General features: G+C 37.1%; 1 protein-coding gene across 4 annotated transcripts in view; it reads left to right on the forward strand.

The window, feature by feature from the left end:
- The window catches only part of igf2bp2a (insulin-like growth factor 2 mRNA binding protein 2a), a 59,441-nt gene that overhangs the window by 24,169 nt on the left and 10,970 nt on the right, over window positions 1-24,302 (forward strand). For all 4 annotated transcript variants that reach the window (XM_044132579.1, XM_044132582.1, XM_044132580.1 and 1 more), the window contains 5 exons: window positions 12,113-12,161; window positions 16,170-16,221; window positions 19,572-19,635; window positions 22,089-22,379; window positions 22,515-22,649. In XM_044132579.1, the coding sequence (XP_043988514.1) occupies window positions 12,113-12,161; window positions 16,170-16,221; window positions 19,572-19,635; window positions 22,089-22,379; window positions 22,515-22,649 (591 nt within the window). The remainder of the gene's footprint in view (window positions 1-12,112; window positions 12,162-16,169; window positions 16,222-19,571; window positions 19,636-22,088; window positions 22,380-22,514; window positions 22,650-24,302) is intronic.

Here is a 24,302-nt window from a genome sequence, read left to right on the forward strand (position 1 = left end):
AGGGAAGGAGAGCAGATTCACTGTGTGTTTTCCAACAGGCTCGCGAGGATGGTTTCTTTTTTATGTCACATTAACAGCTGGAAGGACAAATAATATTTATTCAACTTGAAGGGGAAAGTATCACTAATATTTTTTATGGAAAAATAAAAGGCTTCAATGTAAATAGATGTTATTATATATTGACAAAAGTAATTTTTTGCCATCAAAAATGAATTCTTAATTTCCTAGTCAACTTAAAACTTTGTATAACAATGTGGCTTGAATTTTAAGTCTTTTAGTCACAATATTAAATATTTATTTTAAACTGAATTAATTTTTTTCCAAAACAGAGTAGAACAATTCCTTCCTGCTGTTACTAGAATATGGATAATATGGATTATTACAGCTATGTTAATGCTATCTATAACATTTATTGGTACTTAGACAAAGTCTAAAGCAGACAAATAAATAAACAGAGAAACCCAAGTCTCACCAAAAGCAGAGCTCTGTGTTCAGGACCAAACATGCTTTCTGAGACGGACCCCAGCTCGCCATCCACTGAAAATCTTAAGTGAACAGGTTGTCTATTATTGTTGGATGCGCTTGGTTCTGCTAAACTGGAGTTGGTCTCATGTTGGACTCAACCAGCCCTTGATGGAAATTCCTGCAGCTTCTTCAGTGTTGCACTCTGCCTCTCGGCAAGACCAATTTCTGCCTTGGTTATGTTTATCCATCTGGGATCACAAATGAGGATTTAAAAATGCAGTAATGTGAAAGCTAACAATAAGCAGCTTTGAAGGAAGACGACTGTAGGGTTCTGTCAGAGTTGACAGGGTGGCAGTGCAGCAGAGGGAGGAGCGACGCAAAGCATCGGTGCTAGGGTAGGAGATGCTGGGGCTTCAAAAATGTCTTGGTGAGAGACTTAATAGGTCATTTCACAAACATTGAACAACACATCATCTTTTTTTATATAATTTTTGATTAATTTCTCATTTTTACTGTCACTTTTGTCCGATACTTTGTCCAAGTATGACTGTCTTCATTGAGCTATGGTTTTTAAATAGACTTGTGGAAAGTTGTACACCTTTGACATTTATATTTATACAATGAGATCTTGGTGTTCCTTTGGAACTACTGTGCTTAGCAAATAGTGGCTTTTGCCAAAAGATTTAAACGAGCAAAGGTCAGGAAAATTCAATTAGGATAGCTGAACTGATGGGAGATGAGATCAGAAGAAGACTGACTGCTGGACTGAAACGGCAAAGTATTTGTTAAAGCTTGCACACCTTTATGCAAATAGATTTGTTTCTTTTTCAGTGCAGTTGTACAGGATTTCTATAAAATTATACTGTATTTTATTCAAAGCAGTCAGGCCATTAAACAAGATTGTGGACATTTTTGTGTAAACGATTTTTAGTATTTTGGTTTGCTGTGATAGCATAATATTTTTGAACAATGTTTTCATTCAGTTTGAATTAAATGCCAGCTCAAACCAGCCTATACAACTAATCCCTAGGCCCTAGACCAGGGGTGAGAACTTTGGAAAATGAGGAAATTAAGTGAGAATAAAGCAGCAACAATCTACAATTCAGCAGGAAAAGCAGAGCAGTGTTTTTTTTCTACTTCCAAAAAGTAAAAAAAAAAAAAAGAAAAAGCTCAGCTTCTATGTGTCAAGATAAAAATGTTGACAGCCATGTGCAGAATTGAAAGAAATTCCCACACTGTGTTTGTTATTTGTTACTCACTGCATCAGAATTTTGTTTCTCGTTGTGCTGCAACACATCTCAGGAGCTGAAGGACGACATTTAAGTACTTCCCTCATACAAATCCTTTTATCTCTGCTCCACAACAACTGCCCAGGTCTCGGAAAAGCACTTAAGAGTGCTGCCCGGAAATGGACTGTCCTCAGTCTTAATCCGGAGAGGAGAAGGGGTTCACGGTGGGAGAGCCACCAGAGACCGAGACCAGGATGTCCTCTGCAATGAAGGGGTCTCCTCCTAAATATTGTTGACTTGTTGCTGCCTCTTTGAGATTTCAGAGCGTTTAGACGCTTAAGAGCTTAAGGGCCAAACCAGAAATTGGGTTAATTGAGATTAGAAGATTCTGTTGTCGGTGTAAAAGGACCACCGCCTTATTTTCTCGGAGCTACCTGAGTCGTATTGTGTACTGCGTTACACTTGTTTTGATAGACTGAACCACACAAAAGACATATGGGAGACAGTAGCTCACATACATGTAGTAGTAGGTGTAAATGCAGCTGGTCATTGAGATGATTACATTATGCTGTACTTAGGACTGCACTACAGTTATAAAAGGAGCAGAGAAATTAGTGTTGCTTACTCTGTGCGCAGACAGCATTGGTAATACGAGCATGACATAGGTGCGTAATCACATCCCCCTGATGATTTATGACCGCAGTTGTGTTCAGTTATAATTTATCTGTATAATATCACTTACGGTGGACAGATCACATTCCACTCAGTTCAGTTTATTTATTTATTTATTTATATATTTATTTATATATTTTTTTCTGGGACTGGTGAGAAGTTGCGGTAAAGTTGAGTCAACGGCCAGTCCACATTTCAGATGGAAAAAAAATAAATCTTATTTTACTCAAATTTAATCTTCTTAAGCATTAAGCAGCAAATTTGCTTTTATGTGTGTGCGAAACAATGGTTGGTCTTTTGTAATTTAAGTTGATCACGGCGAAAAACAACACATCCGAGCGTTGACAGCCAAATGGAGGCAGGAGAGAAGAAATGACAGGTAAATGGAGGAAAACAGGCTTTATCACTCAAGTGAATTAGGCGGGAGCTTTCCGGCTGCGGGGATGAAATGTTTGTGGAGTTTTTACTCTGTAAGAGCTTGACTGAAAGGCCATTTGGGAAGGCCTTTCAGTCAGCCACAGAGAGGCTCCCCTGCTGCGTGCAGGCTGGCATGCCTTACGAGGCGTCTCTGACGTCCAGACACAAGAACAGAGGCAAACAGGGCTGCTAAAGGCCTTGTTAGGTTTAATGATGAGCGCATCGGAGAAACTTTAATTGCTTTCTTCGGCAGCAAACTCCGACACTGGATTGTTGTGTTTTTAATGACAGGAGACTGTTAGAAGCATGTCAGGTATGACATTTGCACAGTAAGGTGGCAATGTGTAAAAAAACAACCACACACACAAAAAAACATGGTTTCGCTGCATTAGAACATCAAAACAAACATTTTAAATAAACATGTGCAAAATAATTGATCACTTTTGAACAGTTATTCCAATTTATGCCTGTTCCAACCTGCAACTTGTAGGCAGCAGTGAAGCCAATTTGAGTTTGGCGAATCATTTGAGAATTATCAGAAAGTCAGATCAGCAGCACAGTCACCTGTGTTGCATTTGATTAAATGTAAAGCTACAAAAACTCAAAACAGTTTGGTTGAATTCTAGTTATTATTTTTGCATAGCAGCACTTTTGCATCAGCTCTTTATTTGCCATTGATTGATTTTAAAGACCAAGAATTGCAACACTGCAATGCAAAACTTTTCTTCATAATTCTGTCTGTGCCTGGTTGTGCAGCTGGTCATATTTTTAACTTTTGGAGGTCAGCTGTAGCACAACAATCCCCCTGACTAGGAACCTTTATTTAAACAAGGGTTGTTTTTTTGTTGCTGTCCATCCATCCATTTTCTGTTCACCCTTGTCCCTAATGGGGTCGGGAGTGTTGCTGGTGTCTATCTCCAGCTACGTTCAGGGCGAGAGGCGGGGTACACCCTGGACAGGTCGCCAGTCTGTTGCAGTTTTGTGTTGCTGTTGTCTTGGGATTTCTCCGTTTGTGGTTTCACCTGTGGGCTGCCTTAGCTGTTATGTACTTGGTATTACCTGCACAGAGACAATTTTATGGCAGGCCTGAGCATTTAGAGGGAATGAAAAAATATCTGGGGACCAAACAATTATCTACAGAGGGACTTTGGGCAGCAATAGATGATGAAATTAATGACACAGTCAGTGGGAGAAGCAAACAGACCGGGAAGTATGCCAGACAAAACTGATGCAGAAAGGCCCTTAAAGTAAAAATCCACAATACTGCATCCACTTAGAAGGATAAAGAAACGCTTTACAGGCAGTATAACCTCCACCAAAGATAAGACTTTCAGCTCATCATCACTCAATCTCTATTCATTTAAATCTGAACGTCAGTATTAATTGTTTGGTAAGTCGCACTGGAAAAGACCAAACATCACACCATGATGTGTAAAGTTTAGCCAAAACCAAACAAGAGAAGCACAGCAACAGGGGTAGGTCAAAGGTCAGTAAACAGGAGGTTCTAAGCTGCTAGAACAGGAGGCTGGATCAGGTCTGACTTTGGCATGCTGGAGCCTGGCAAAAATAAATTCTTTGGTGAAAATAGTCCTGTAATTCTTGTGGAAATCAAATGGTCTCCCAGAGTATCAATTTGCTACAATCTCTATTTATTTATTTATTTTTGTTATGATTTATGGCTAGAATTTTGAGTGTTTTCTTATTCTTAAATTTGATTGCAAATTATAATTTTCTTTATACACTTTATATATATACATAAGAAAAACAGTCCACCTTCTTCAGTCCACTTTCATTTCTCTTTCTACACAAGCCCTTTTTTTTCTTTTTACCAGTACACTGTTTTGGTTTCTGTGGTTTTTATGTGCTTTCCAAATGTAAAATGCATTTTTAAGCAATAATTGTAATGCATATAATATAATCAGAGCAGTTCTTGTAGGCTTTTCTTCCATTTACATTGTAGGTTTCAGTGCCTTAAGTACATTGGCTAAATTTACCTCACCTTCTTTGGAACAAATAACATTTCAATTGCTTTGATTTTGAATTAATGAGTTCTGTCAAGATGCTGATGTGACTCATGATTGGTGGAAATCCATCATTTTAGTACCAGCAAGAACAAAAGTTTACTTTAGTGATGCCAATTGATCAATCAATTGGGCTTAATCCTGTTTTTTCTTTTTAAGATCGTCATAGGGCAAACAGCAGTCAGACTTTCTTTAAGACATTGTAGAAAGAGAGAGAAAGGGAGTGGGTGTGTCAAACAGAATAAAAACTTACCCAGAAACTTAACTCAGATGAAATCTGAACACAAATCCATGGGAATATCAAGGCTGGTGAAACAGGAGAGGAGTAAAAGGAACAAGATGGACAATGTGAAAAGAAGACCTGACAAAAGGAGGGGGAAAGACGAGGTTTCCCACACAAAGGCCGACTTGATGATGATTCACACAACTAAACTAAGAAGACGTAATCAAGACAGGATTCCTTACACTTTTGAGACAACACATGTTTAGGAGGCAGACATGTAGAGTATAGCCCATCTAATGTCACCATAAAAGTGAAAAATACTCCTGAAATGAAGTTATTGTCAGATAACTTTGTAATCAAGACTCCTGGCAAACACTCGCTTTACTAGTTTGTCAATGTTTTGCCTCTTGGCTAGAGTGATGAAGTCTGGATCATGACAGAAAGGACAGCATCCTTTATGCAAGTGACTAAAATGAGTTGTCCCTGTAGGACGGCTGGGGTCAGCCTTAGAGAAACCGGAGAAGAGACGGTGCTCCTCTCCACGTGACGGAGTCATCTAAGGTGGTTCGGGTAGATCATGTCTCTTTGGAGGTTTTCTGGACAAGAAGAGACCCAACAATCCTGAGCTCACTGACGGACCATATGTCCCATTTGGTCTGGGAGAAATTTTTAATCCTCTAGAAGAAACTGAAGTGTGAGGTCTGGGTTTCCTGTCTTTGCAGCAGAAGAAAATGAAAGGTTGGGTAATTTTGTGAGAACCACTTGTAGGTTGTACTGATATATCTTTGTACTTTCTCCTCTGTCTGCCTGCTAAGGGATTAAAAGGATAGTTCATTATCATAAATTTTTTTAAAGTTATAATAAAATATTAAAAAGATAGAATATCTTACCTGCTGTAAAAAAACAACCTTTAACCATCTTTATTAAATTATTAAATATAACTCTATATTGGTGGGTCCAGAAATATTTTTTTATTGCCATTAAAAAAAACAAATGTCACAGATTTTGTTTTCACGAATTGAGTAAAACGTTTTACAAACCACAGTGTTTTAAAGATTTTAATCAGTTTAAAACAACTGGTGTCTGTGCTTAATCAGGCCATATTTTTGCAGTATTTGTTCTTGTTCTCCCAAATATGCCTTTTCTAGTATTTTCATACGTTGAATAAAGCTTTCATCAAACCTAAACTGTGGTTTTAAGAAATTCCTGTTCAGTGTACAGTAGATGTATCCAGTTTAGGTTTGAGTCTAAGTCTATCAGATTTTCAACTGGACAATCAAATGTACACCAAACTCTAATACTCACTTTAAATTCATGCCGATAAGAAGCTGTGGAGCGTCATTAGCTACAGATATTATTCTCATTAACTAACTGTTATCCCATTGCGTCGTCTCATAGACTTTACAAACTGTTTGAATCTTGTCTGTGAATACGCCACCTTTCCCCCCCGCTGAGTATAAAAAATACTTGCAGATTGTGCTTGCACACAGAGGACTGGAAAATTCATAATGAATGTCTACCTTTATAGAAATGGAAAGTTAGGATGTGGAAATTTAGAAATAGTCCAAATGGGAAATTTTGGGGTTTGATGAGTATGAATGAGAATTTACTGGAATAAATTCTCATTCACCGACTGGGGTCGGTTGCAGTACACCGACCCCAGTCCTCAAGGGTCTGTGTACTGCAACTTTTAGATGTGCCTCTGCTGCACCACACCTGAATAGAATAATTACCGTAGGTCATTAGCAAGGCTCTGGAAAACTGATCTACACAAGGAGGAGGTGATTAAGCCATTTCATTCCAGTGTTTTGTACCTGTGGCACATCTAAAAACTGCAGGACAGCGGCCCTTGAGGACTGGAGTTTGACACATGTGAACTAGAATCATGTTCACCATTGTAACACATACAAACATAAAAATAAACATTTTGTGTTTCCATAGACAGACAGCCAGGAGCTACTTCCAGTACCATATCTAATATATTTACACAATCTAGAAACTAACCACATCTTATGTCCCTTTGCTCAGTTGTGTTGCTACAACATACTTATGCTCTGGGACACAAAATGTGGTTCCAGCAGTCCAGGCTTCTACAAATCATCTGATCATGTGATGGATGAATGCACAGTGCATGTAGGGGGTGCGGCTTCAGTTCCTCTGGCGTAAGTGATATGTTATATGCGTGTTATTAAGGAATATCATATTCCTTAATAACATGCATATATTAGGAATATACAGTACTGTGTCCAAACTTTTGGTCTGTACTGTATATGCGTGTTATATATATGCATGTATAATATGCATATATATATGCTGGAGTACCTGTATGAAATGTCCTTGGTTTTGACAAGTTTATGTTCAAATATGTATTTCCTTCCTACTTTATTTTCAAATTTCAAGTTAATTCAAAGGAAACTTCCAACAAAGTCCCTAATATGTTATTTTAAAATATTGAATGCTTCTTCAATGGTTTTGTAACTGAGTGCTGTTGACAAGTTCAATGGATTTCTTTATTAGCCAAGCCCTTCGACGCTATAGGTCTATAACTCAGAGAAAATCTCATTTTATTTTTCAAGAATATAAGTCTCAAACACAGCATCAAGCTCAAGAGCTCTCTCTTTATATTTGAATCTCAAAATAGCGGGTCGCTACATGTCGTCGACATCACATATCTAAAAATCAAAATTGTCCTTTTAAAATTCCTTCAACGGCCCAATTTCTGGCTATTTTCAGGTGTGGATGCAGTAAATATTAGCTTTTCAAATAAAAACGACCACCCTCAGATATTTGAAGCCACAATCAAGAAATTTTTTCTTTTTTTTTTCTTTTTTTCTCTTGGCAGACTGTTTTAAACCAGCTGCAGGCAGCTTCAACAAACCTCAAATAACATCAGCCTGAGCCTGTATCTTCTGCCACAGCTAAATTTCCAATTTTTCTAAAGAAGCCAAGAGAATGCGTTGAGTTCATGCGTCAATCCAAATAAACTGGATGTTATAGCAGACACCTGACTCCTCCCTGGTCATGAAGGAGCTCATATGAGTTCAGCACAAACAGCTGATGTCTGCAGAGGACCCAGAGGGCTGCAAGGAGTGAACAGCAGATGTGGCAGGATGGCATGTAGTGTGAGCCGCTCCCTACGCCGGAGACACATGGAAAGACAGAAGGCGGTGAACCTCTGGTCAGCCGGTGGCCACAAATATGCTGAAAATGAGACATTAAAGGATTGTTAGGAGGTGCTGTAATATTTTCCATAACATGCCCCTTCAGAGAGCTTTCGCCTGCGTGTGAGAGTGACAGGCAAGTCAATCTTAAAAAAAAAAGAAGAAGCAAGGTCACTATTTGAAGTAAGCACAGCTAAGGTTGCCAGAGTAATTTGGTTTTATGGAGAAAAACATCATTTTAAATACCACAAAAGAGGATAGAAAAAGTTGCAAAGGATGCTGCAGTGTGTGGCATTGTGTTGTCTTGTTCTCCATCAAGATTACAGGCGGCATAATATTATATATATTTGGCAGAAACACAATAGAGGAGTGAGCCTTGGATATCGCAGGATATTCACACAGACAACGCTGAATGAAAGGAGCTTTTAGTTTCCATCGGAGGCAGCTCAGGGATGCCAGCCCTTGGGCTGTTCAGAGGTTTCAACATGGCCATAAACACGTTTTAGCAATTGGCAGCTTTTTGCTTGCCATGTGGTTGTTTACTACGTCGGAATAGGTGATGTGTTTTGCCCGTGTTTGGATATCGGCTGCCAAAAGAGCTCTTTCACCAAGCCTCTTGCTTTAAACCTCCATCAGTGACAGAAAGCCTGCAGGCCGCAGTGTGATGCGATCCTCTGGGAAAAGCTGACTTGTTTGTTTTGGTTTTCTTCATTTTTTTTTTGTTTTTGTTTTTGTCGCTGTTTATCTCTGAATAAAACACACACTTGACCGACATCACTGTTGCAATTTTCACGTTTGCGATAGTCAATGCACGGCCAGATTAACTTCCTGTTCCAGAGAAACGTTTACCCAGACTTTCCAAGCTTACCAAGGCACGAAGGTAATACTTTTTTGGGTTTTAATGATTTGATGGAGAGTTTTATTTTCAAGGGTTGAAAGATGACATAATTCATAGCATCAGTCATTTTCAAAACCAAGAATTTGGTGCAAAGATTTTAATATATGGTGGATTTTCTTTAATTCAAACTCTAATTCAAGATATTTAAACCTAATTGGAAGTTTGTGGACAATTTCTGACCAGTTTTTATTAAATTTGACCTGCTGATACCAATCTGATCCGACGTCAAGCCACTGTGTGAGAGAAAAATTGATTTCAAAACATTCGAAAACAGTTGAAACTTCATTTTAAACTCACTTTTCTTTCTTTTTTAGTGTTCAATGTGATTAGTGCAGTTAGCATGGCCAACATTATTGTGGCCATGTGTCTGCAAGTAAAGGAAGATCTCTCTCCAAAAGGAAGCTAACATTTCCAAATCAGGCCTCATCCACCAACAACAGAAAATATATTTGACTTTGAAATAGTTTTTTTTTATATTTGTGTACATTTTCAACATAACTGATTCTGAAAACTTTGGGTTTTACTCTCTCAGTAACGGCGTACTGAAAGAGTTGTTGTTATTATGGCTCGGTAACGGATGTGTTTGATGTGCCCTGATCAGTAAAAAATTTTAACTTTTCTAAAAGTGTAATGTAAATGAACTCGACTTTTAAAACAGATTCCTCACATTTTCAAGAAGTGTTGAGGTCTGAGCTTTAGCAAAACCATTTAAGAAGCTTAATTTTCACCTTTTTAAACTGTTTTAAAATTGGTTTTGATTGTTCGGGAAAACAGGCTAATAGTTTCTGTCTAGCTAATAAATCTGAAGTTACTCTGCCTTCTAATTTTTTTGCATACTTTTTGTTGAAAGCACCTGCACTGGCAGTGAAACAGTCCCATAGCACGATGCTACCACCACCATGCTTGACAGTTGGTACAGTGTTCATAGATGTGACTCTTCAAGCCATCCTGTCATCATTGTGATCTTTGAATGACATGTACATGCATATAATTTATTGAAGTAATGATTATTACACCTGTAACTTAAAAATGACTTCAGGAGACTTTTCCAACTTGTGGTTGAACTCCTCGCTAAATTAAAAGACATAAAACCTAAATATATTTAAATCTGTATGAATAAATCTGACAGAAACCTGGAAGGAAACGTAGCGGGTGGTTAAGATGTCTTTTGCTTTTTTACAAAATATTAATGCCGGCGTATGCACTGCTTTGAACGTGTACGTGTAATTAAGCTTTTATGTGGATTAGGAGAAATTTCAAAGAGATTAAAATGTATGCGTCCAATTCCTGTATCCCACCCTGGAAAGAAATATAGTTCAAAGAAATTATTAAAAGCCTCAAAATCAGAGAACAGTGATAATAATGAGATTTAAAAGGTTGATCTGTGACCGTATTCGTCTGTAAGGTTATACTTTACGTTATGTAAGCTTGTTTAAAATTATGTTCGTTGTATTTTATAAAGTTTAACTTTTACATGGTATGCTCTGTTGTTTTACTGAAAGTTTGGATGGATGTGTAAAGAGTTTGCTCCTTCTGTTTCTGCCCTTGAGCGACACAATTAGTAAGAGACATGTCTTTCTGTCCAGCTGCCAACGGGATTCTGTTCACTCACTGCAAGAAGGCAATCTAGAGCCAAGGGGTTTTTTTTTTTGCACTTTTGGTTTTTGAGAAAATACAAAATTTGCGTCTGTGTCTGCTCATGCATTTGTTGCCTCTCTCTGGTGAAAATTCCTCCATTTCATTCATTTCTGTCTCTCCTCCAGTTGTACTCTTGAGGTAAATGCTTGATGTGCTTTTTAAAAATGTCTTTTCAGAGTAAGTTTGCTCCGCGGTCAGGGCAGTGCTGCACCGCACTCTCTCATGTTAATGCTGTTGTTAACAGCTTGTGGGCACGGGTGGTTTGTGTGGCCTCGCTTTTTGAGCTGAAAGACTCGCTGAAGGCAGAGAGACAGCGTGGAAACCCTGGATCCTAAAATGAGCAGAGTGGGACCTGGCTCCTAAATATTCTGATTAAGTTGTTAAAGATTTAGAGCTCATCAGATTTGAAACTCAGGTTTAGAGTTTCAAATCTGATGAGATATCAATAGAGTTTTAAATCTAACATTTATTCCAGTTTTGTCTGAAAGTAATCATGATCATTCAATTTACTTTTTAAAGCAATGATAATAACCACCCCTGATATTTTGGCTAGCACATGATAATTATTATTATTATTGTAATAATAATAATAATAATAATAATAATAATAATAATAATAATAATAATAATAATGATAATAATAATAATATTATAATTTCCCTCAGTACATTATTATTATTGTTATTATTGTTATTATTATTGTTAATAATAATAATAACAGTTATTATTATTGTTAATAATAATAATATTTTTAATGATGATAATAATAATAATTATTATTACTATTAGTAGTAGTAGTAGTAGTAACAATATTTTTGCTCTATTATTTACTTCATAATTTAGCAGAACAGTAATTATTTATCTAAATATATAATACAATAATGTTATGTGATAATTTATTAGCTTAATCTAATGTTATTTTTAATATAAATACATTATACATTAATTTTATAATTTAATAATAATAATAATAATAATAATAATAATAATAATAATAATAATAATAATAATAATAATAAATTAATTAATGAAGATGTCTAATAATTAAGTTTCCTCATGGCCTTTGGATGCTATTACCAGGAATGACTAACCGTGGCCACACTGTTTCCCTCAGCATGTCTAGATCAGGTCTGACAATGGCTGTACTGACAATATTGAATATTGGGTTTTCTTCCCATTGGTGACTAATGTGTACTTCTAGTATGAAATAATATCTGATTGTGAATTTAAAGCTTTCCTCCTCTGTTGCTTTTACCGTAAACCTGTTTATAAATAAAGTATAAACAGAGTGGCAGCTGATTTTACTGTAAACAGATGACTGTAAATGTATGTGAGTTTGTGGTTCAGGTCCTTTAAATCCTCTCCATCTGTGTCTCTCATCTCTGCAGGAGTCGGAAGATCCAGATCCGGAACATTCCCCCTCATCTGCAGTGGGAGGTCAGTTGTTTTCTATCTCTGTTTGTGTGTGTGTGGGTGTGTGTGCGGGTGTGTGTGTGTGTCAGTGTGTGAGAGACGGTGATGTCGAGTCGAACAGGAACAGGCGGCAAATAAACCAGTTTCCTGACAATGAGTCACCGGCCTTTGTAGCTTGGGCAGAGGTGTTTGTGAGCACGCGTTTCAGTCAGTGTTTGTTACCGTGGCGATGACACTGTGGCGTTGTGTCAACATCTGTGGCCCCGTGGGGGTCCAAGTTCTCTGTGTTCATATCTCTGTATTATCTACAGAGAAACTCAAAACATTTTAATGAATTTCAAAAGTATTTTTAAGAATTTAAGAGAAAAATGTTTTGTGCTCAGTAGATCATGACAAGGTGCAAGACTGGGCTTTCCTAAAGCTCCACTAAGCTGGTAGAATCAAACCAAACTTTTATTTTCTTTGGTTATTTTTTATCAATTATTTATTCTGGCACTTCAATTTATCCGCGTTTCTACTGTATGTTGTCCAAACAGTAATTTTCATTGAAATTTTATTGATATTTTTTAACATAACAGAAAATCATAACATAATCCCACTGCTGCTAAAATAATATAACATCTTGACTCTTACTATCCTTCAAAGCAATACCTGATTTTTAAATACATTTCAACATAAATCAGTGTTAGGTCAACATGTAGGCCTAATTTAGACCTGTATAAGAACAATATTTAAACTGTTTGGGCTAATAGTAATCTAAGCTTAGAAATTCATAAAAAAGGCACAAAAGTCTGTGACTTGTGCAAAAATTCACATCTTCATTTAATCCAGGATGAATGGATTTCATCTAGCTTTTTCATTATGGCAGAAATTTTCTCTTAAAGGATTGTATGATTTGCTTTAGTGAGAGCTGAAAATTGTGAAAATAGAGGCAGACAAAATGACTTATTTACATCTGTTTGAACTGTTCTTTGTATTGGAACCAAAGAGCATTTTGAAACAAAAGTTTCATTTTGTTTTCATAAAAATAAAACTGTCAGTTGCGAAGCAGAAATCCTGATTTCCGACCAGATGTACGCTCCCTCATCTAGCCGCGGCTTATCTGCAACCCAGTTGCTCAGAGATGACTCAATGCTGGCATAATATCTCCAAGGCAGATGAGAAATGATTGTTCAATTTTTGGTTGTTTGTAAAAAAAAAAAAAATAGAAAACTTGGAAGAAATGACAAGATACACTCAACTTTCATATAGTCTGAGTACGTGAATGTGTAGCTAATCTTTACGCTTATAAGACTTCAGTCATGGAAAAAAGAAGTCTAGATTTTGACTTTTGATAAGCATCTAAAAACTTTAACTTTTGTAATAAATGTAGCCAAATTTTAGCATTCGTAGATATTTAGACAATGTTTAGATGTATTATAAACAGAAATGCTCACTCAGATCATTTTATCAATGAAATTTGTGTATTGCTATCTTAATATGTAGACTAAAGCAGAAATATGAAACAAAAGCAAGGCTGAGTTATTGATCAGAATAAAGGCCCACCGTTCTTCCGCTCTTTACAAAACACTGAGGCTATTTCAACTTGGTTTTACCTGATTATTTATTAGCTGTGCTTTTATTAAGCCGGGAAATAAAATATTAGATTTCTTTCCGTTTGCTTGTCAGCAGCGCACCGGGTCTGTTGCATCACTGCATTGTTGTCCTTTTATCTGGAGAGAACTGCAGTCATTTTGGCCCCTTTCTGGGATCTCATCTGGCATTATACTGAATTTGATGGACCATTTTAAGAGTTAATTTTCCCTTTTCATTTTTGTACCTTTTCTGGTACATTTCCACGTACAGCACCTCGACACTTTTTGAAGAGTTAAACTACAGCTAACCTGGTTGTTGTTTTTTCTTTCCCGACAATTACATTAATTGCCTTTTTTTAATCCCTGTTTATTCTAACTTTGATCAATATATTTCTATTTTCTGGTTGAATTTTGTGTTTGTCTGTAATCATTGTAAAACTGATCATTAAAAGCATAGATATTCTCCAAAACTGAGCGGGTATGCAGAATTTTATCCGTTGCTGGAAAAGCAAAATTAAAATGCTTCAGATATTTAGACAAAGATGTTCGTCTGAAAAATAAAAAATACAAACTCCGAACACCTAAAAAATAAAAAATAAACATGAACCTTTGTTGCTTTTTCTGCAAGTACTTCATTTAAAACACATTTTAAGAGGGTTCAACATGTTTGAGAATTTTCTAAAATAATTAAAAAAAATTTAATTGTCTACAGAATGCATGCATCCCATACTTATATACTTGTGCTTATTTAAGTATATAATAGTCATAATTGGTGGAAAAATAAATAATTATTGCAAAAAGTACACAAAGTAATGGACTCACTGTAACTGACTGTAAATTATACACCTTTCAGCTCAATATTTATGTAAAACAGGGGCCATGTTTCTTTTTTGTAGACTTTTTCTCTTTCACTTTCTTTATCTGGTTTCATTTTAAATATTTTACAGTGTGATAAACAAATAAATGAAAACTACAATCTATAAGTCATTCTATTAACAACAAATACAGTTTTGAAAATCTAAAGTGCCACTCACCAAATCAGTCTAAGAATCCACAAGTTTCATTAACCTGCTGAACGTTCAGTGCATCCTTAATTTGACAAAAGACGTTTGATCCAATCTTAAGTCCAGTCTTTTTAAAGCAGAGGAAAACAATCTTATGCAAAAGTTAAACGCCAAACAGAAATATGTCTGAACGCTATTTGGGGATACACACATGAGAGCATGACTGTAACGACCTACCTCATTAGAACACGACTGCATTGCATACCTTCATGGTGAAAGGTGCAGTTTCTGTGGAAAGCATCCAAGTTTTTAAAGTTAATTACCATTTCATAAAAAGTTGCAGACTAATTTCCCCAAACGATGTTTGCAAAATTGGTCAAAAATTGGTTGGCTGAACCAAGTTTCACACACTGGTGTGTTTTTATTTTTTTCAGCTTTTTGATTAGAAAATGGGTGCATGTTTAACTTTGAACAGCAGAGTAAATCAACATGCTGTTAGTACTGATTAAATGATTGCGTTAATTATAAAAAAATCAGTAACAACAGAAAAATACATTAGTGTAGAAAAAGCATTCATATGTAAATTACATGAAAACAACTTTCCAGAGGGTTCACAACTCCAATATCGAGGGAAAATCAGGAAGAGTGCTTCTTAGGGCCTTACAACGTACTCGCTAAAGTTTCTCTACATCAATAATGTATTTGTCCTTCCAGTGGAGGGAAACTTTAATTTTCTCCCCCATTCAATGAAATTTTGCTAGTTAAAAATGAACTATACACTCTCCGTTCCTGCTTTTACTTGCTTGAAAAAATGATCTCCATTCATTATTTAGTAAAGAGTTCAGGCAACTCAACTCAAGGTGAACAAACATACCGAGGAATGAAATGTCAGAATGATGCATTATTCTGTGAATTGCTGTTGAAACAATGTCATGGCAACATCTGTGATGGACCTCAACGGCCTCTCACGGTGTTAACTTAGAGCTGCAGTTTAAAACATGTTTTACAATGACTTATAAAACATTTTTTGTCAACATGCAAATCTGTTTCCAACTTAAATAGAAGAGTCCTTACAGTTAATTACATAAAAGGTTACACATGATTTCTACACAAGTAGAAGCAGTACGGTCATCCTTCATGGATGAGACATGATTTATTTAAAAGAGGGTTATGTTGAAAGTTGTGTCCCGGGTCTGGATTTGGTTAGAATTTGCTTCACAAAATGTTAGAAATTGTTCTGCTTATGAATCAAAATTGTGATCATCATTATACTGAGGTTTTTGTGTCTTGTGAATATGGGCTTCTGTCTATGAGAAAACATGAGGTGATGTCTGGCACGCATCACCCCCATTTTCTTTTGGACATTGTCGTTTAAAAGTTGCCTGTGATAAACTCTTTTCTGTCTCGATCTGTGTATTTAAGCCTCTAACCTGAACTCTGCTCTCTCCCCTCAGGTTTTGGATGGCCTTCTTGCTCAATATGGCACTGTAGAGAACGTGGAGCAAGGTACTGAACCCAACTCCTTGATCATCACACGTTTTGTATTCACTTCATCCTTCTCCAACTGTTTGATACATGTGTGTCTTTTTAGTGACACACAAAAACACCCAGACCCCCCAGTGAGTCACGACCCCCTGCATGACTCTGCTTCCTCATTATCATCACTGCACACATCCATTATCTAAACATAACTTATTTCTGCATATGACTCAGTCTTTATCATCTTGGGTGTCTCTGTGCGTTAATGTTTGAGCCAGAGACAGGATGAGGCTCTAAATAATAAACGTCTGCCACCCCTGGGCCTGTTAGCGTACGGATTGAAGTGGGCAGACATGGAGGAAATCCAAGAATAATGCGCCTGTGTGTTTGAGTTTTGCATCTCTTTTGGGATGCAGCATTGTGGTAACGGGGGGAGGGCACAGCAGGCGCCTGTGGTGAAGCTTCTGAACTCACTCGAGGTGGGTGTGGATGATTTTGCTGTCTGTACATGAGCAGGCATGCAGGGGGGGCAAATAGACACCTAAAAATGCAAGCTTGAGAAAAAGAAAAATTCTTGGCACACACTTACTCACTGACGGATTCTCTGTGTGCTAACACAGCCAGGATGCGCTACCTCCCAGTGTTGTGATGACAGGTGCTGAAAGAGAACCCAGCAGAGAAATTATTTTACGCCTAAAGTTTTTAAAACAGTTTGCTTCATTCTCTACCAAACACCACCAGGGAACTTCCTCCTCTGGTTGTCTCTTCAAACATCACCGGTTACTCTGAATTAACAACAGAGCCACCTCGTCTTCTCATTGTTCCTGCTTTTCCGCCTTATGTCACTTCTCCCTGCTTCACTTCTTTCACTCTGGTTACCATTTTCTTTCTTTCTTTTTTTTTTTTAGAGCAGCTCCTTATATGTGTGTAGTGGCGGGACAGAGCTGGCTGTGAGGGCGAACACAGTGCCAGACTCTGTCCATGTATCCTCTCTCTGCCAGCGAGGCACCATCACTGGATTTAACCCTTCCCAGCTCAACTTTGACTGACTCCCAATGTTTTTGGCAGTTAAATGATGTTAGCTCACTACTTTCAGCGTTTTATGTAAGCTTTACAAATTGGCCTAACAATTACAGAGATTTGAAGAGATCATTTTAACATTGAGGGGATTTGTCAGCGTGACCTGGTAGCTCTTGTGTGTTGTGTTTGCTAATCAGAGTAACGTTGGTTATTTGAGTTTCCGACTCGGCTGGCACTGGGCTGGATACGGGCCAGGATTTATCACCAGCTGTCAAATGTTACAAAAGACTGAACGATAAGTGTACCACATAAAAGAATACCAAACATAAATCTCAAAGAAAAAATGTGATTGCTTTAGGAGTACAAACATCTGGACTCTCTTTTAATCTTTTAATCGGATCCAGTTCAATAATTCTTTACACTTTATGAAGGTTTAAACTTTTTATTTGGTATTTGGCAGCTCTAGACGAGTATTACAGTTTTTTTATTGACATCATTACGTCTCACCCATGAATGGGTCAAGCGTAAAAAGCCTCCTAAATTCAGGTGATAAGCAAGGGTTGCATTGACATATAGCTGACAACGTTTCAAGAACCAATTTAAGCAGTATGTTTGGCACTCTTTTACCAGCAGCCATTGAAAAAGACGCCATACAGTAAGTTCTGACTTGTTTAGTCAAATATCAAAAGTGCCAACGATAACACAATTTCCCACATGGTCAAATTACATTTTTAGATCAAAAATCAGGAGAGTTTAAGCTGAAAACATGGCAAACTGTAGAATATCTACCAAAAGATGTTGTGTTTTGCACATTGCTGTGTCATGTTTTTGCTGAATTTTGGTTCAAACACATTGACTTTCAGATACATCATCCTCCAGAGTTTTTGACATTTCTGGTAAATCCTATAGATTTTGTTTTTCTTCCCTTAGTCACATCATTTAGAGTTAAGTGGAACAAATTAAACTGGACTGAGTTTGAGAGAAGCCTCAGATTCTTTATGTCATAGACTGGAATTAATTGATTAGATTAAAATAAGTTCTCGCCATGAAGGACTGAAGAAAGCCTGCTTCATTAGGTTTATTCAACTGTTGTGTTGCTCAACTCCATCTTTGAAAATTTGCCAAAAAATGCCGCTCACCACAATGCAGAGTAAAGATTTTATGGTTTACTGGAAACATTTCTGACTTGAACCATGGAAGCTAGCAAGTAGGGTTGAAGTTTCTGTGTTTTCTTGTCTTTCTCCTCTTGATGACTGGTGATTAAATATGGAACATATTTAAACTCTAACAAAATAGTAAGACCATGATTAGTATTTAAAAGATCCTAGAATCTGATCAATGTAAAGATTGTGTAAATTTAAAAATGTTTTTAGTCACACTTATGGAAACTCTTAGAAATGAATCTAGGTGTGACATTGGTGATTTAAATCACATTTTTGTCTTTAACCTATCAAGGTTGTACTGCTCATTTAGTGAGAATAGTTTTTTCCTCTAAAGTGTTTCATTTTTCCTCCATTTTCCTAATTTGTAAGTGAAAGCTGCACTATATGTTTGCATTGTCAGCTGCAAGAATGACACAAAAAATGAAAATGCAACAAAAGTCCAAAAAGAAACTTTAAAAAAAAAAAACCTTCAGTAAATCTAGAGAATAACTGTGAAGCCTCTTTACAGTCTTGTTTGTTTGGAAACAGGAACAAAAATGTATTTGAGGAAAACCTTTGGGCCATTACCTTGCTGGTCGTTCAATATAAGTGAGGCAGTCACATTTTTCTCCTGCGCAGGCTGTATTTTAGCTTTAGATTTAGCTTTTTTTTGTTTAAAACTGAGTTTAATAATCAGCTCATCATCCAAACTGATCACCTGATTAAGCTGATTGTGTTGTCGCTGCTTGTAATGGATTCTCTAATTAACATCTTTCTCTGAATCAGACCTTGCGTGATCTCTGTGGATTCACACTCTGTTCTGCTCCGTCTTTGCAGAACAACCCTCGACCGCCTATCTAGTCAAGGTGTGTCTCTGTTGTGTGCTTCATCTTCGTTAATTGGCGATTATTTGCGGTGTTCAGGCGGTTATGTCGGACTCAGATCCGTTTTTGTGAAAGTGACAGCGAGGCCTTTGTGTTAAGCAGCTCCGTTTTGTAGAGGAAGCAGCAGGGTTTGGAGAGAAGCCAGCGTGCTGATGGCTGTAATGGATTCACACAGACAAGCAGCTTTCTGGGTCGCCACGGGAACATGGACGCGTGTCCGACTCACCTACAGAAAACAACAAAGACCTGATATGTCCATGTGTACTCCATTGTTTGCTGTATCTCATGTTTTTCTTTGTCTCTCTCTCTATTTTCTTGTCTCGTCCCACAGTGAACACTGACACAGAAACAGCAGTGGTGAATGTTACATACGCAACCAAGGAAGAAGCTAAAGTGTAAGCAGCACAAATATTGTTACTTATGAGTAACACTCATGTGCAGATGACAACCTGCAAATTTAAGCACTGTAGTTCGTTGATTCTTTGTTTAACAAACTGTGAATTGTAAGATCAAGGCCAATACATTTAGAGGAACATACATATAACACATTTAAATAGGAAGTTGCAACATCATGCAGAATATGGTTTTAGTTAACATTAAAGATAAAATATTTAACTGTCTTAAGTACCAAGTAATAGTCTGTGTAGATTCCTGAAAAACTAACATTTCGGCGAAACAATTGTGTCTAACAGTTCAGTGTAAATTTGGGGACACACTATGCATCTTTGACAATCACTCTGACTTTTAAAAAGGAATCGGTGCTCAAGTTCACCCTATAATAATGTTTGTCCAGAACAGAAGATTATTTCTGAATTTGGACTAAATATAAAGAAATACAATTAAAAAGGCTCATGATTTGGATGGTGTGGACTCTATTCTTTTTTTTTTTTTAACTGATAATGGGAGTTTAAAATATGGATATTTAAGGTTGTGGGTTTTGGGATGACTTTGAATATGCATATTTTACATCCGTGCTATGTGGAAAATATGTTATTCAGAAACATTCATTAGTCATAAGCTCAATGCTGTTTTGCATTCATTTTCATTATGTATAGTAACAAAGTGAAACAAGAAGAAAAGTCAGCTCATAGCTGCCATACAGCTCCTCTTTCTTGTTGGATGTGGACTACATGCATTTGCAGATGGGTCAGTAGTCAGCTCACCCAACACGACTCCATCCAGAGCCTCCTCAAGAAATTAAATATGCTTGTTGTAAGGTCAAACCGGGTCAAAAAGCTTTATTCATCCACTATTTAATCTTCATTACACAGGCAACTCGAGCTAAATGTTCCTACGAAGTCTGTAAAATTGGTCATATCTGCCATCCATTCATTGTGGCTATGTTATTTTGTCTTCTTTAATACAGAGTGATGTAATTACTATCTATTACAATATTTTGCAGTCGCTTTAAAAATGTACCCACATATATTTAAAACTATGGGGTTTTGATGTCCATCATAGACACAATAAGCTGCTGTCATGTTTTACCAGTAGGTTATACCTCGGACTCACGATCAAATCTGAAGTAATTTGAAGTAAAGTAATTCCTAAAGTAATTTAAGTCCTAAGGTTGAATTTTTAAGGTCCATTACATACTGAGAACAAGATTTTTAAGCTGTTTTTGTGACCAAATTCAACCAAAATTTATTGAGTCTAAAGAACTCGTTGTGATTAGATGTAATTGTTGTTTGTTTTGTTTTGAATTAATGCATCATCATCCAGAATCTGCACAGAGACACAGAATGTTTTTTTTTCCATGTAATGGGAAGAATTTGTGCTTTAAAAATCCCTATAGCGATGGAGTCGTGGCTTTTAAAACACACAATTTTCTCTCAGTCATCCATATCGCTGTAGCTCATATTTTTCAGAAACCTAACTTTCTGAAATCAGGCACCAGACTGAACACATTTTTTTGTTGGTAGAGCAATATATTCCAGAGGACACTTTTTTTGGTGATCTATTGCTGTAAGTGTTGTGAGAAATTAGAGACTGGACATGTGTGACTTTTATGTTTTTCTCCACCTTTGCTGCATAGTTTCTAGTAAATGTCACTCTGGTTTCAAAGCTTGGACAGATTTGGGGTAAAATTAATTTAAATTGGCTAAAGACTTTTTTCATCTTGTCATGAAATCTTGAGAACAATTTATGTTCTATAGAAATTCACAGTCTTTAGGTAATCCACCAATTTGAAAGAAAGAATATCTTGGGAAGCTGTTTAGTTCAGATTATATCAAGCAGCTCAAAAACAATTTCATAATAATATACAGGTTTAAGATTTCAGGAGAATATTTATTGAACAGAATATTATTATCAGAGTGACATATTTAATGTGCTTATTCTTCTTTTAATTTTGAAGAGTACAATTTCTCTTCAAAAATACATTTTAAAATAGACATATTACATCATCTCTATGGTGTGGTTTACACTCTCATAAGAAAGGTTTCTGACTTCACAGTTATCTACCAGACAGATACTGACACACTCCCTAAGGAGTGTAAGCCACACAAAGTTATTGTAAAGAAGCTGAGTGTTAAGAGACTTTCCAGGACGTTGATGGAAAGTTTAGTGAAAGAAAAAAAGGGTACAAGCGATAGAGAGATACCCAAGGCGTAAAATTTGGGGTGGGCGTGGCAGGGATAGTAAAAGCTATGGACTTAATTACAGCTGCTCCCGGCCACTGTGCCCTTGGGCAAGGAACTAAAGTCCAAGTTGCCTTCAAATTTGACTTGTGCATTAATGTGAAGGTGCTTGGGTAAATGAGAATGTAAAAGTGCTTTTGGTGATAGATAGGACCACTCAAATTTAAAATTTCCTCTCTGTTTCTGCCTCCCTCTCTTCCTACCCTCAGAGCAATTGAGAAGCTGACAGGACACCAGTTTGACGACTACTCCCTAAACGTGTCGTACATCATGGACATGGATGGCGCCTCGCCCGTCCAGGCTCCCCGGACGCGGCGCGGAGGCCGGTCCTCCCGGGACCAGGACACCCCCCTGCCCGGACCGTCAGGAGGCTTTGGTTCACCCCGTCTCAGACAGCCGGACTTCCCGCTGCGGATGCTTGTGCCGACTCAGTTTGTGGGAGCAATCATCGGGAAGGAAGGCCTGACCATCAAGAATGTCACCAAACAGACACAGTCCAAGTACGCTTTTCAACTCAGTTAAAATGTTACTACTGTCGAGTTGGTTTTATTGTCCATTATCCCAAAAATAGAAGCATCATCAATTTATCCAAGTCACATTAACATAGGCATCTGATTTCCACATCCGTCCTTCAGGGTGGACATCCACCGGAAGGAAAATGCAGGCGCAGCAGAGAAACCCATCACCATCCATTCAACACCCGAGGGATGCTCATCCGCCTGCCGGATGATCCTGGACATCATGCAGAAGGAGGCCAACGAGACCAAGACGTAAGTCCACATGCAGCTTCCACAAACAAACACGCGTACCACTGGCCGTAAATATACAATCCCACGTGGAGATTAACCATCAAGTCTTAAGGGCTATAATCTCATCCTTTAACCCTGCATGCACACTTTTAAATCTCACTGTGCACTCCTTTCAGCCTGGACCACTAACACAGTAAACACGGATGCTTACTCAGGCAGGCACGTGATCGCAGCTTAGTGTCTAAGAGTCCAGGCCGGGAGATCTAATTGAGTTTGACACTTTTAACGAGACTCTGCACCTTTTTTGTGGCTCTTTGAGCTTCTTCTTGGTGTAAGCAGCAACCTTTATGCTGTTGTTTATTTGCTTTTATTTGTGAGCATGCATGTGAATGCAGAACAGTCACAAAGCCATTTTTTAAACAGAGGTTATTGCGTTTACATTTATTTAAAAATTTTTATGTATCAAGAGATTTCTTGTGCTGGTTTTTGATCAAACCTTGTTCTATTTCACATTCTTCTCATTGAAATAGAAAGTATTACTAGTTGTTTTATGTGTAGAGCTTGTCCTGGTGGACAGAGACACGAGGAAAAGGCTAATTTAGATCAGGATATTGAAGTAATACTGTGATATTTGCTAGAACCACCAGAGACGTGGAATCTGCAAGTACACATATTTGTCTTAATTTTATGTTTATGTTGTTAGCCAAAGTCACCACAAAGTGCTTGTGCTGCAACCCCGTTTCCATAGAAACAGCCAAATGGAAAGAATTTGACGTTGTTTAATGAGGGGTAAAAATGGCCCACTCTGCGGCTCTAAACATAATTGGACATGTTTTTGTTTTTTTTGTCATGTCCCCAAATTTTTGAAGCCAATCAAATTTACATTGCAAATTCGTTTACAGTGCTTATTTATCATCCAATCAATAAAACAAATGGACAAAATTTTATTTTCCCTCATTTTGTGATTTAACACACCTATCATCTGGTCTCCATAGCAACGACTAAACGGTAATTAAATTGTTTCTGGGTGGAAAAATAACCTGTCCTGCAGTTCTGACCATACGCATCCTTTGTAAATGACTAAAATATTACATAGTTTGAGAGACGCAAAGAAGAATTTTATTAGGAAAGTCATAAAGAGAGATGAGAGACACGGAAAGTTTAAATACACAGTGACAGCTACGTAGAGAAAAACTCATTCAAAATTGGCATCAGCCCGTCCAATGGTCAAATCTTGTGTCTTATATATATTTTTCATATTAATATATGTTATTAAAGCAATTATTACCTATTACATTTTATTTATCTTAACTTTATGCTCTTTTCTGTATTATATCACATTATATTTTTATCTTTAATAACCTTATTAATTTCTTTTAAATTAAACTTTTTAAACCAATAAAAATTCCTTCATTGTATAGTTTTGTAGAATGTCCTTAATAAGCCAACTCAGCCACGTTTATTTTCTCAGTCTTCTAATTCAAATAGTTGTTTAAGCTGCAACCTGGTTCCCATGACAACAGCCAAACATCAACACGACACGTGGAAAGGATCAAGTCACAAAAAATTTCAATATGAATTAATATACAAACATTGGAGAGTAACACATTGTTACCAAATGTGTAGGGAAGTAATATGACTGTAAAAATGTCTGATTGTACAAAGTGGTGACCT

This window comes from Gambusia affinis, linkage group LG11, assembly GCF_019740435.1.
Source record: "Gambusia affinis linkage group LG11, SWU_Gaff_1.0, whole genome shotgun sequence".
NCBI classification, from domain to species: domain Eukaryota; kingdom Metazoa; phylum Chordata; class Actinopteri; order Cyprinodontiformes; family Poeciliidae; genus Gambusia; species Gambusia affinis.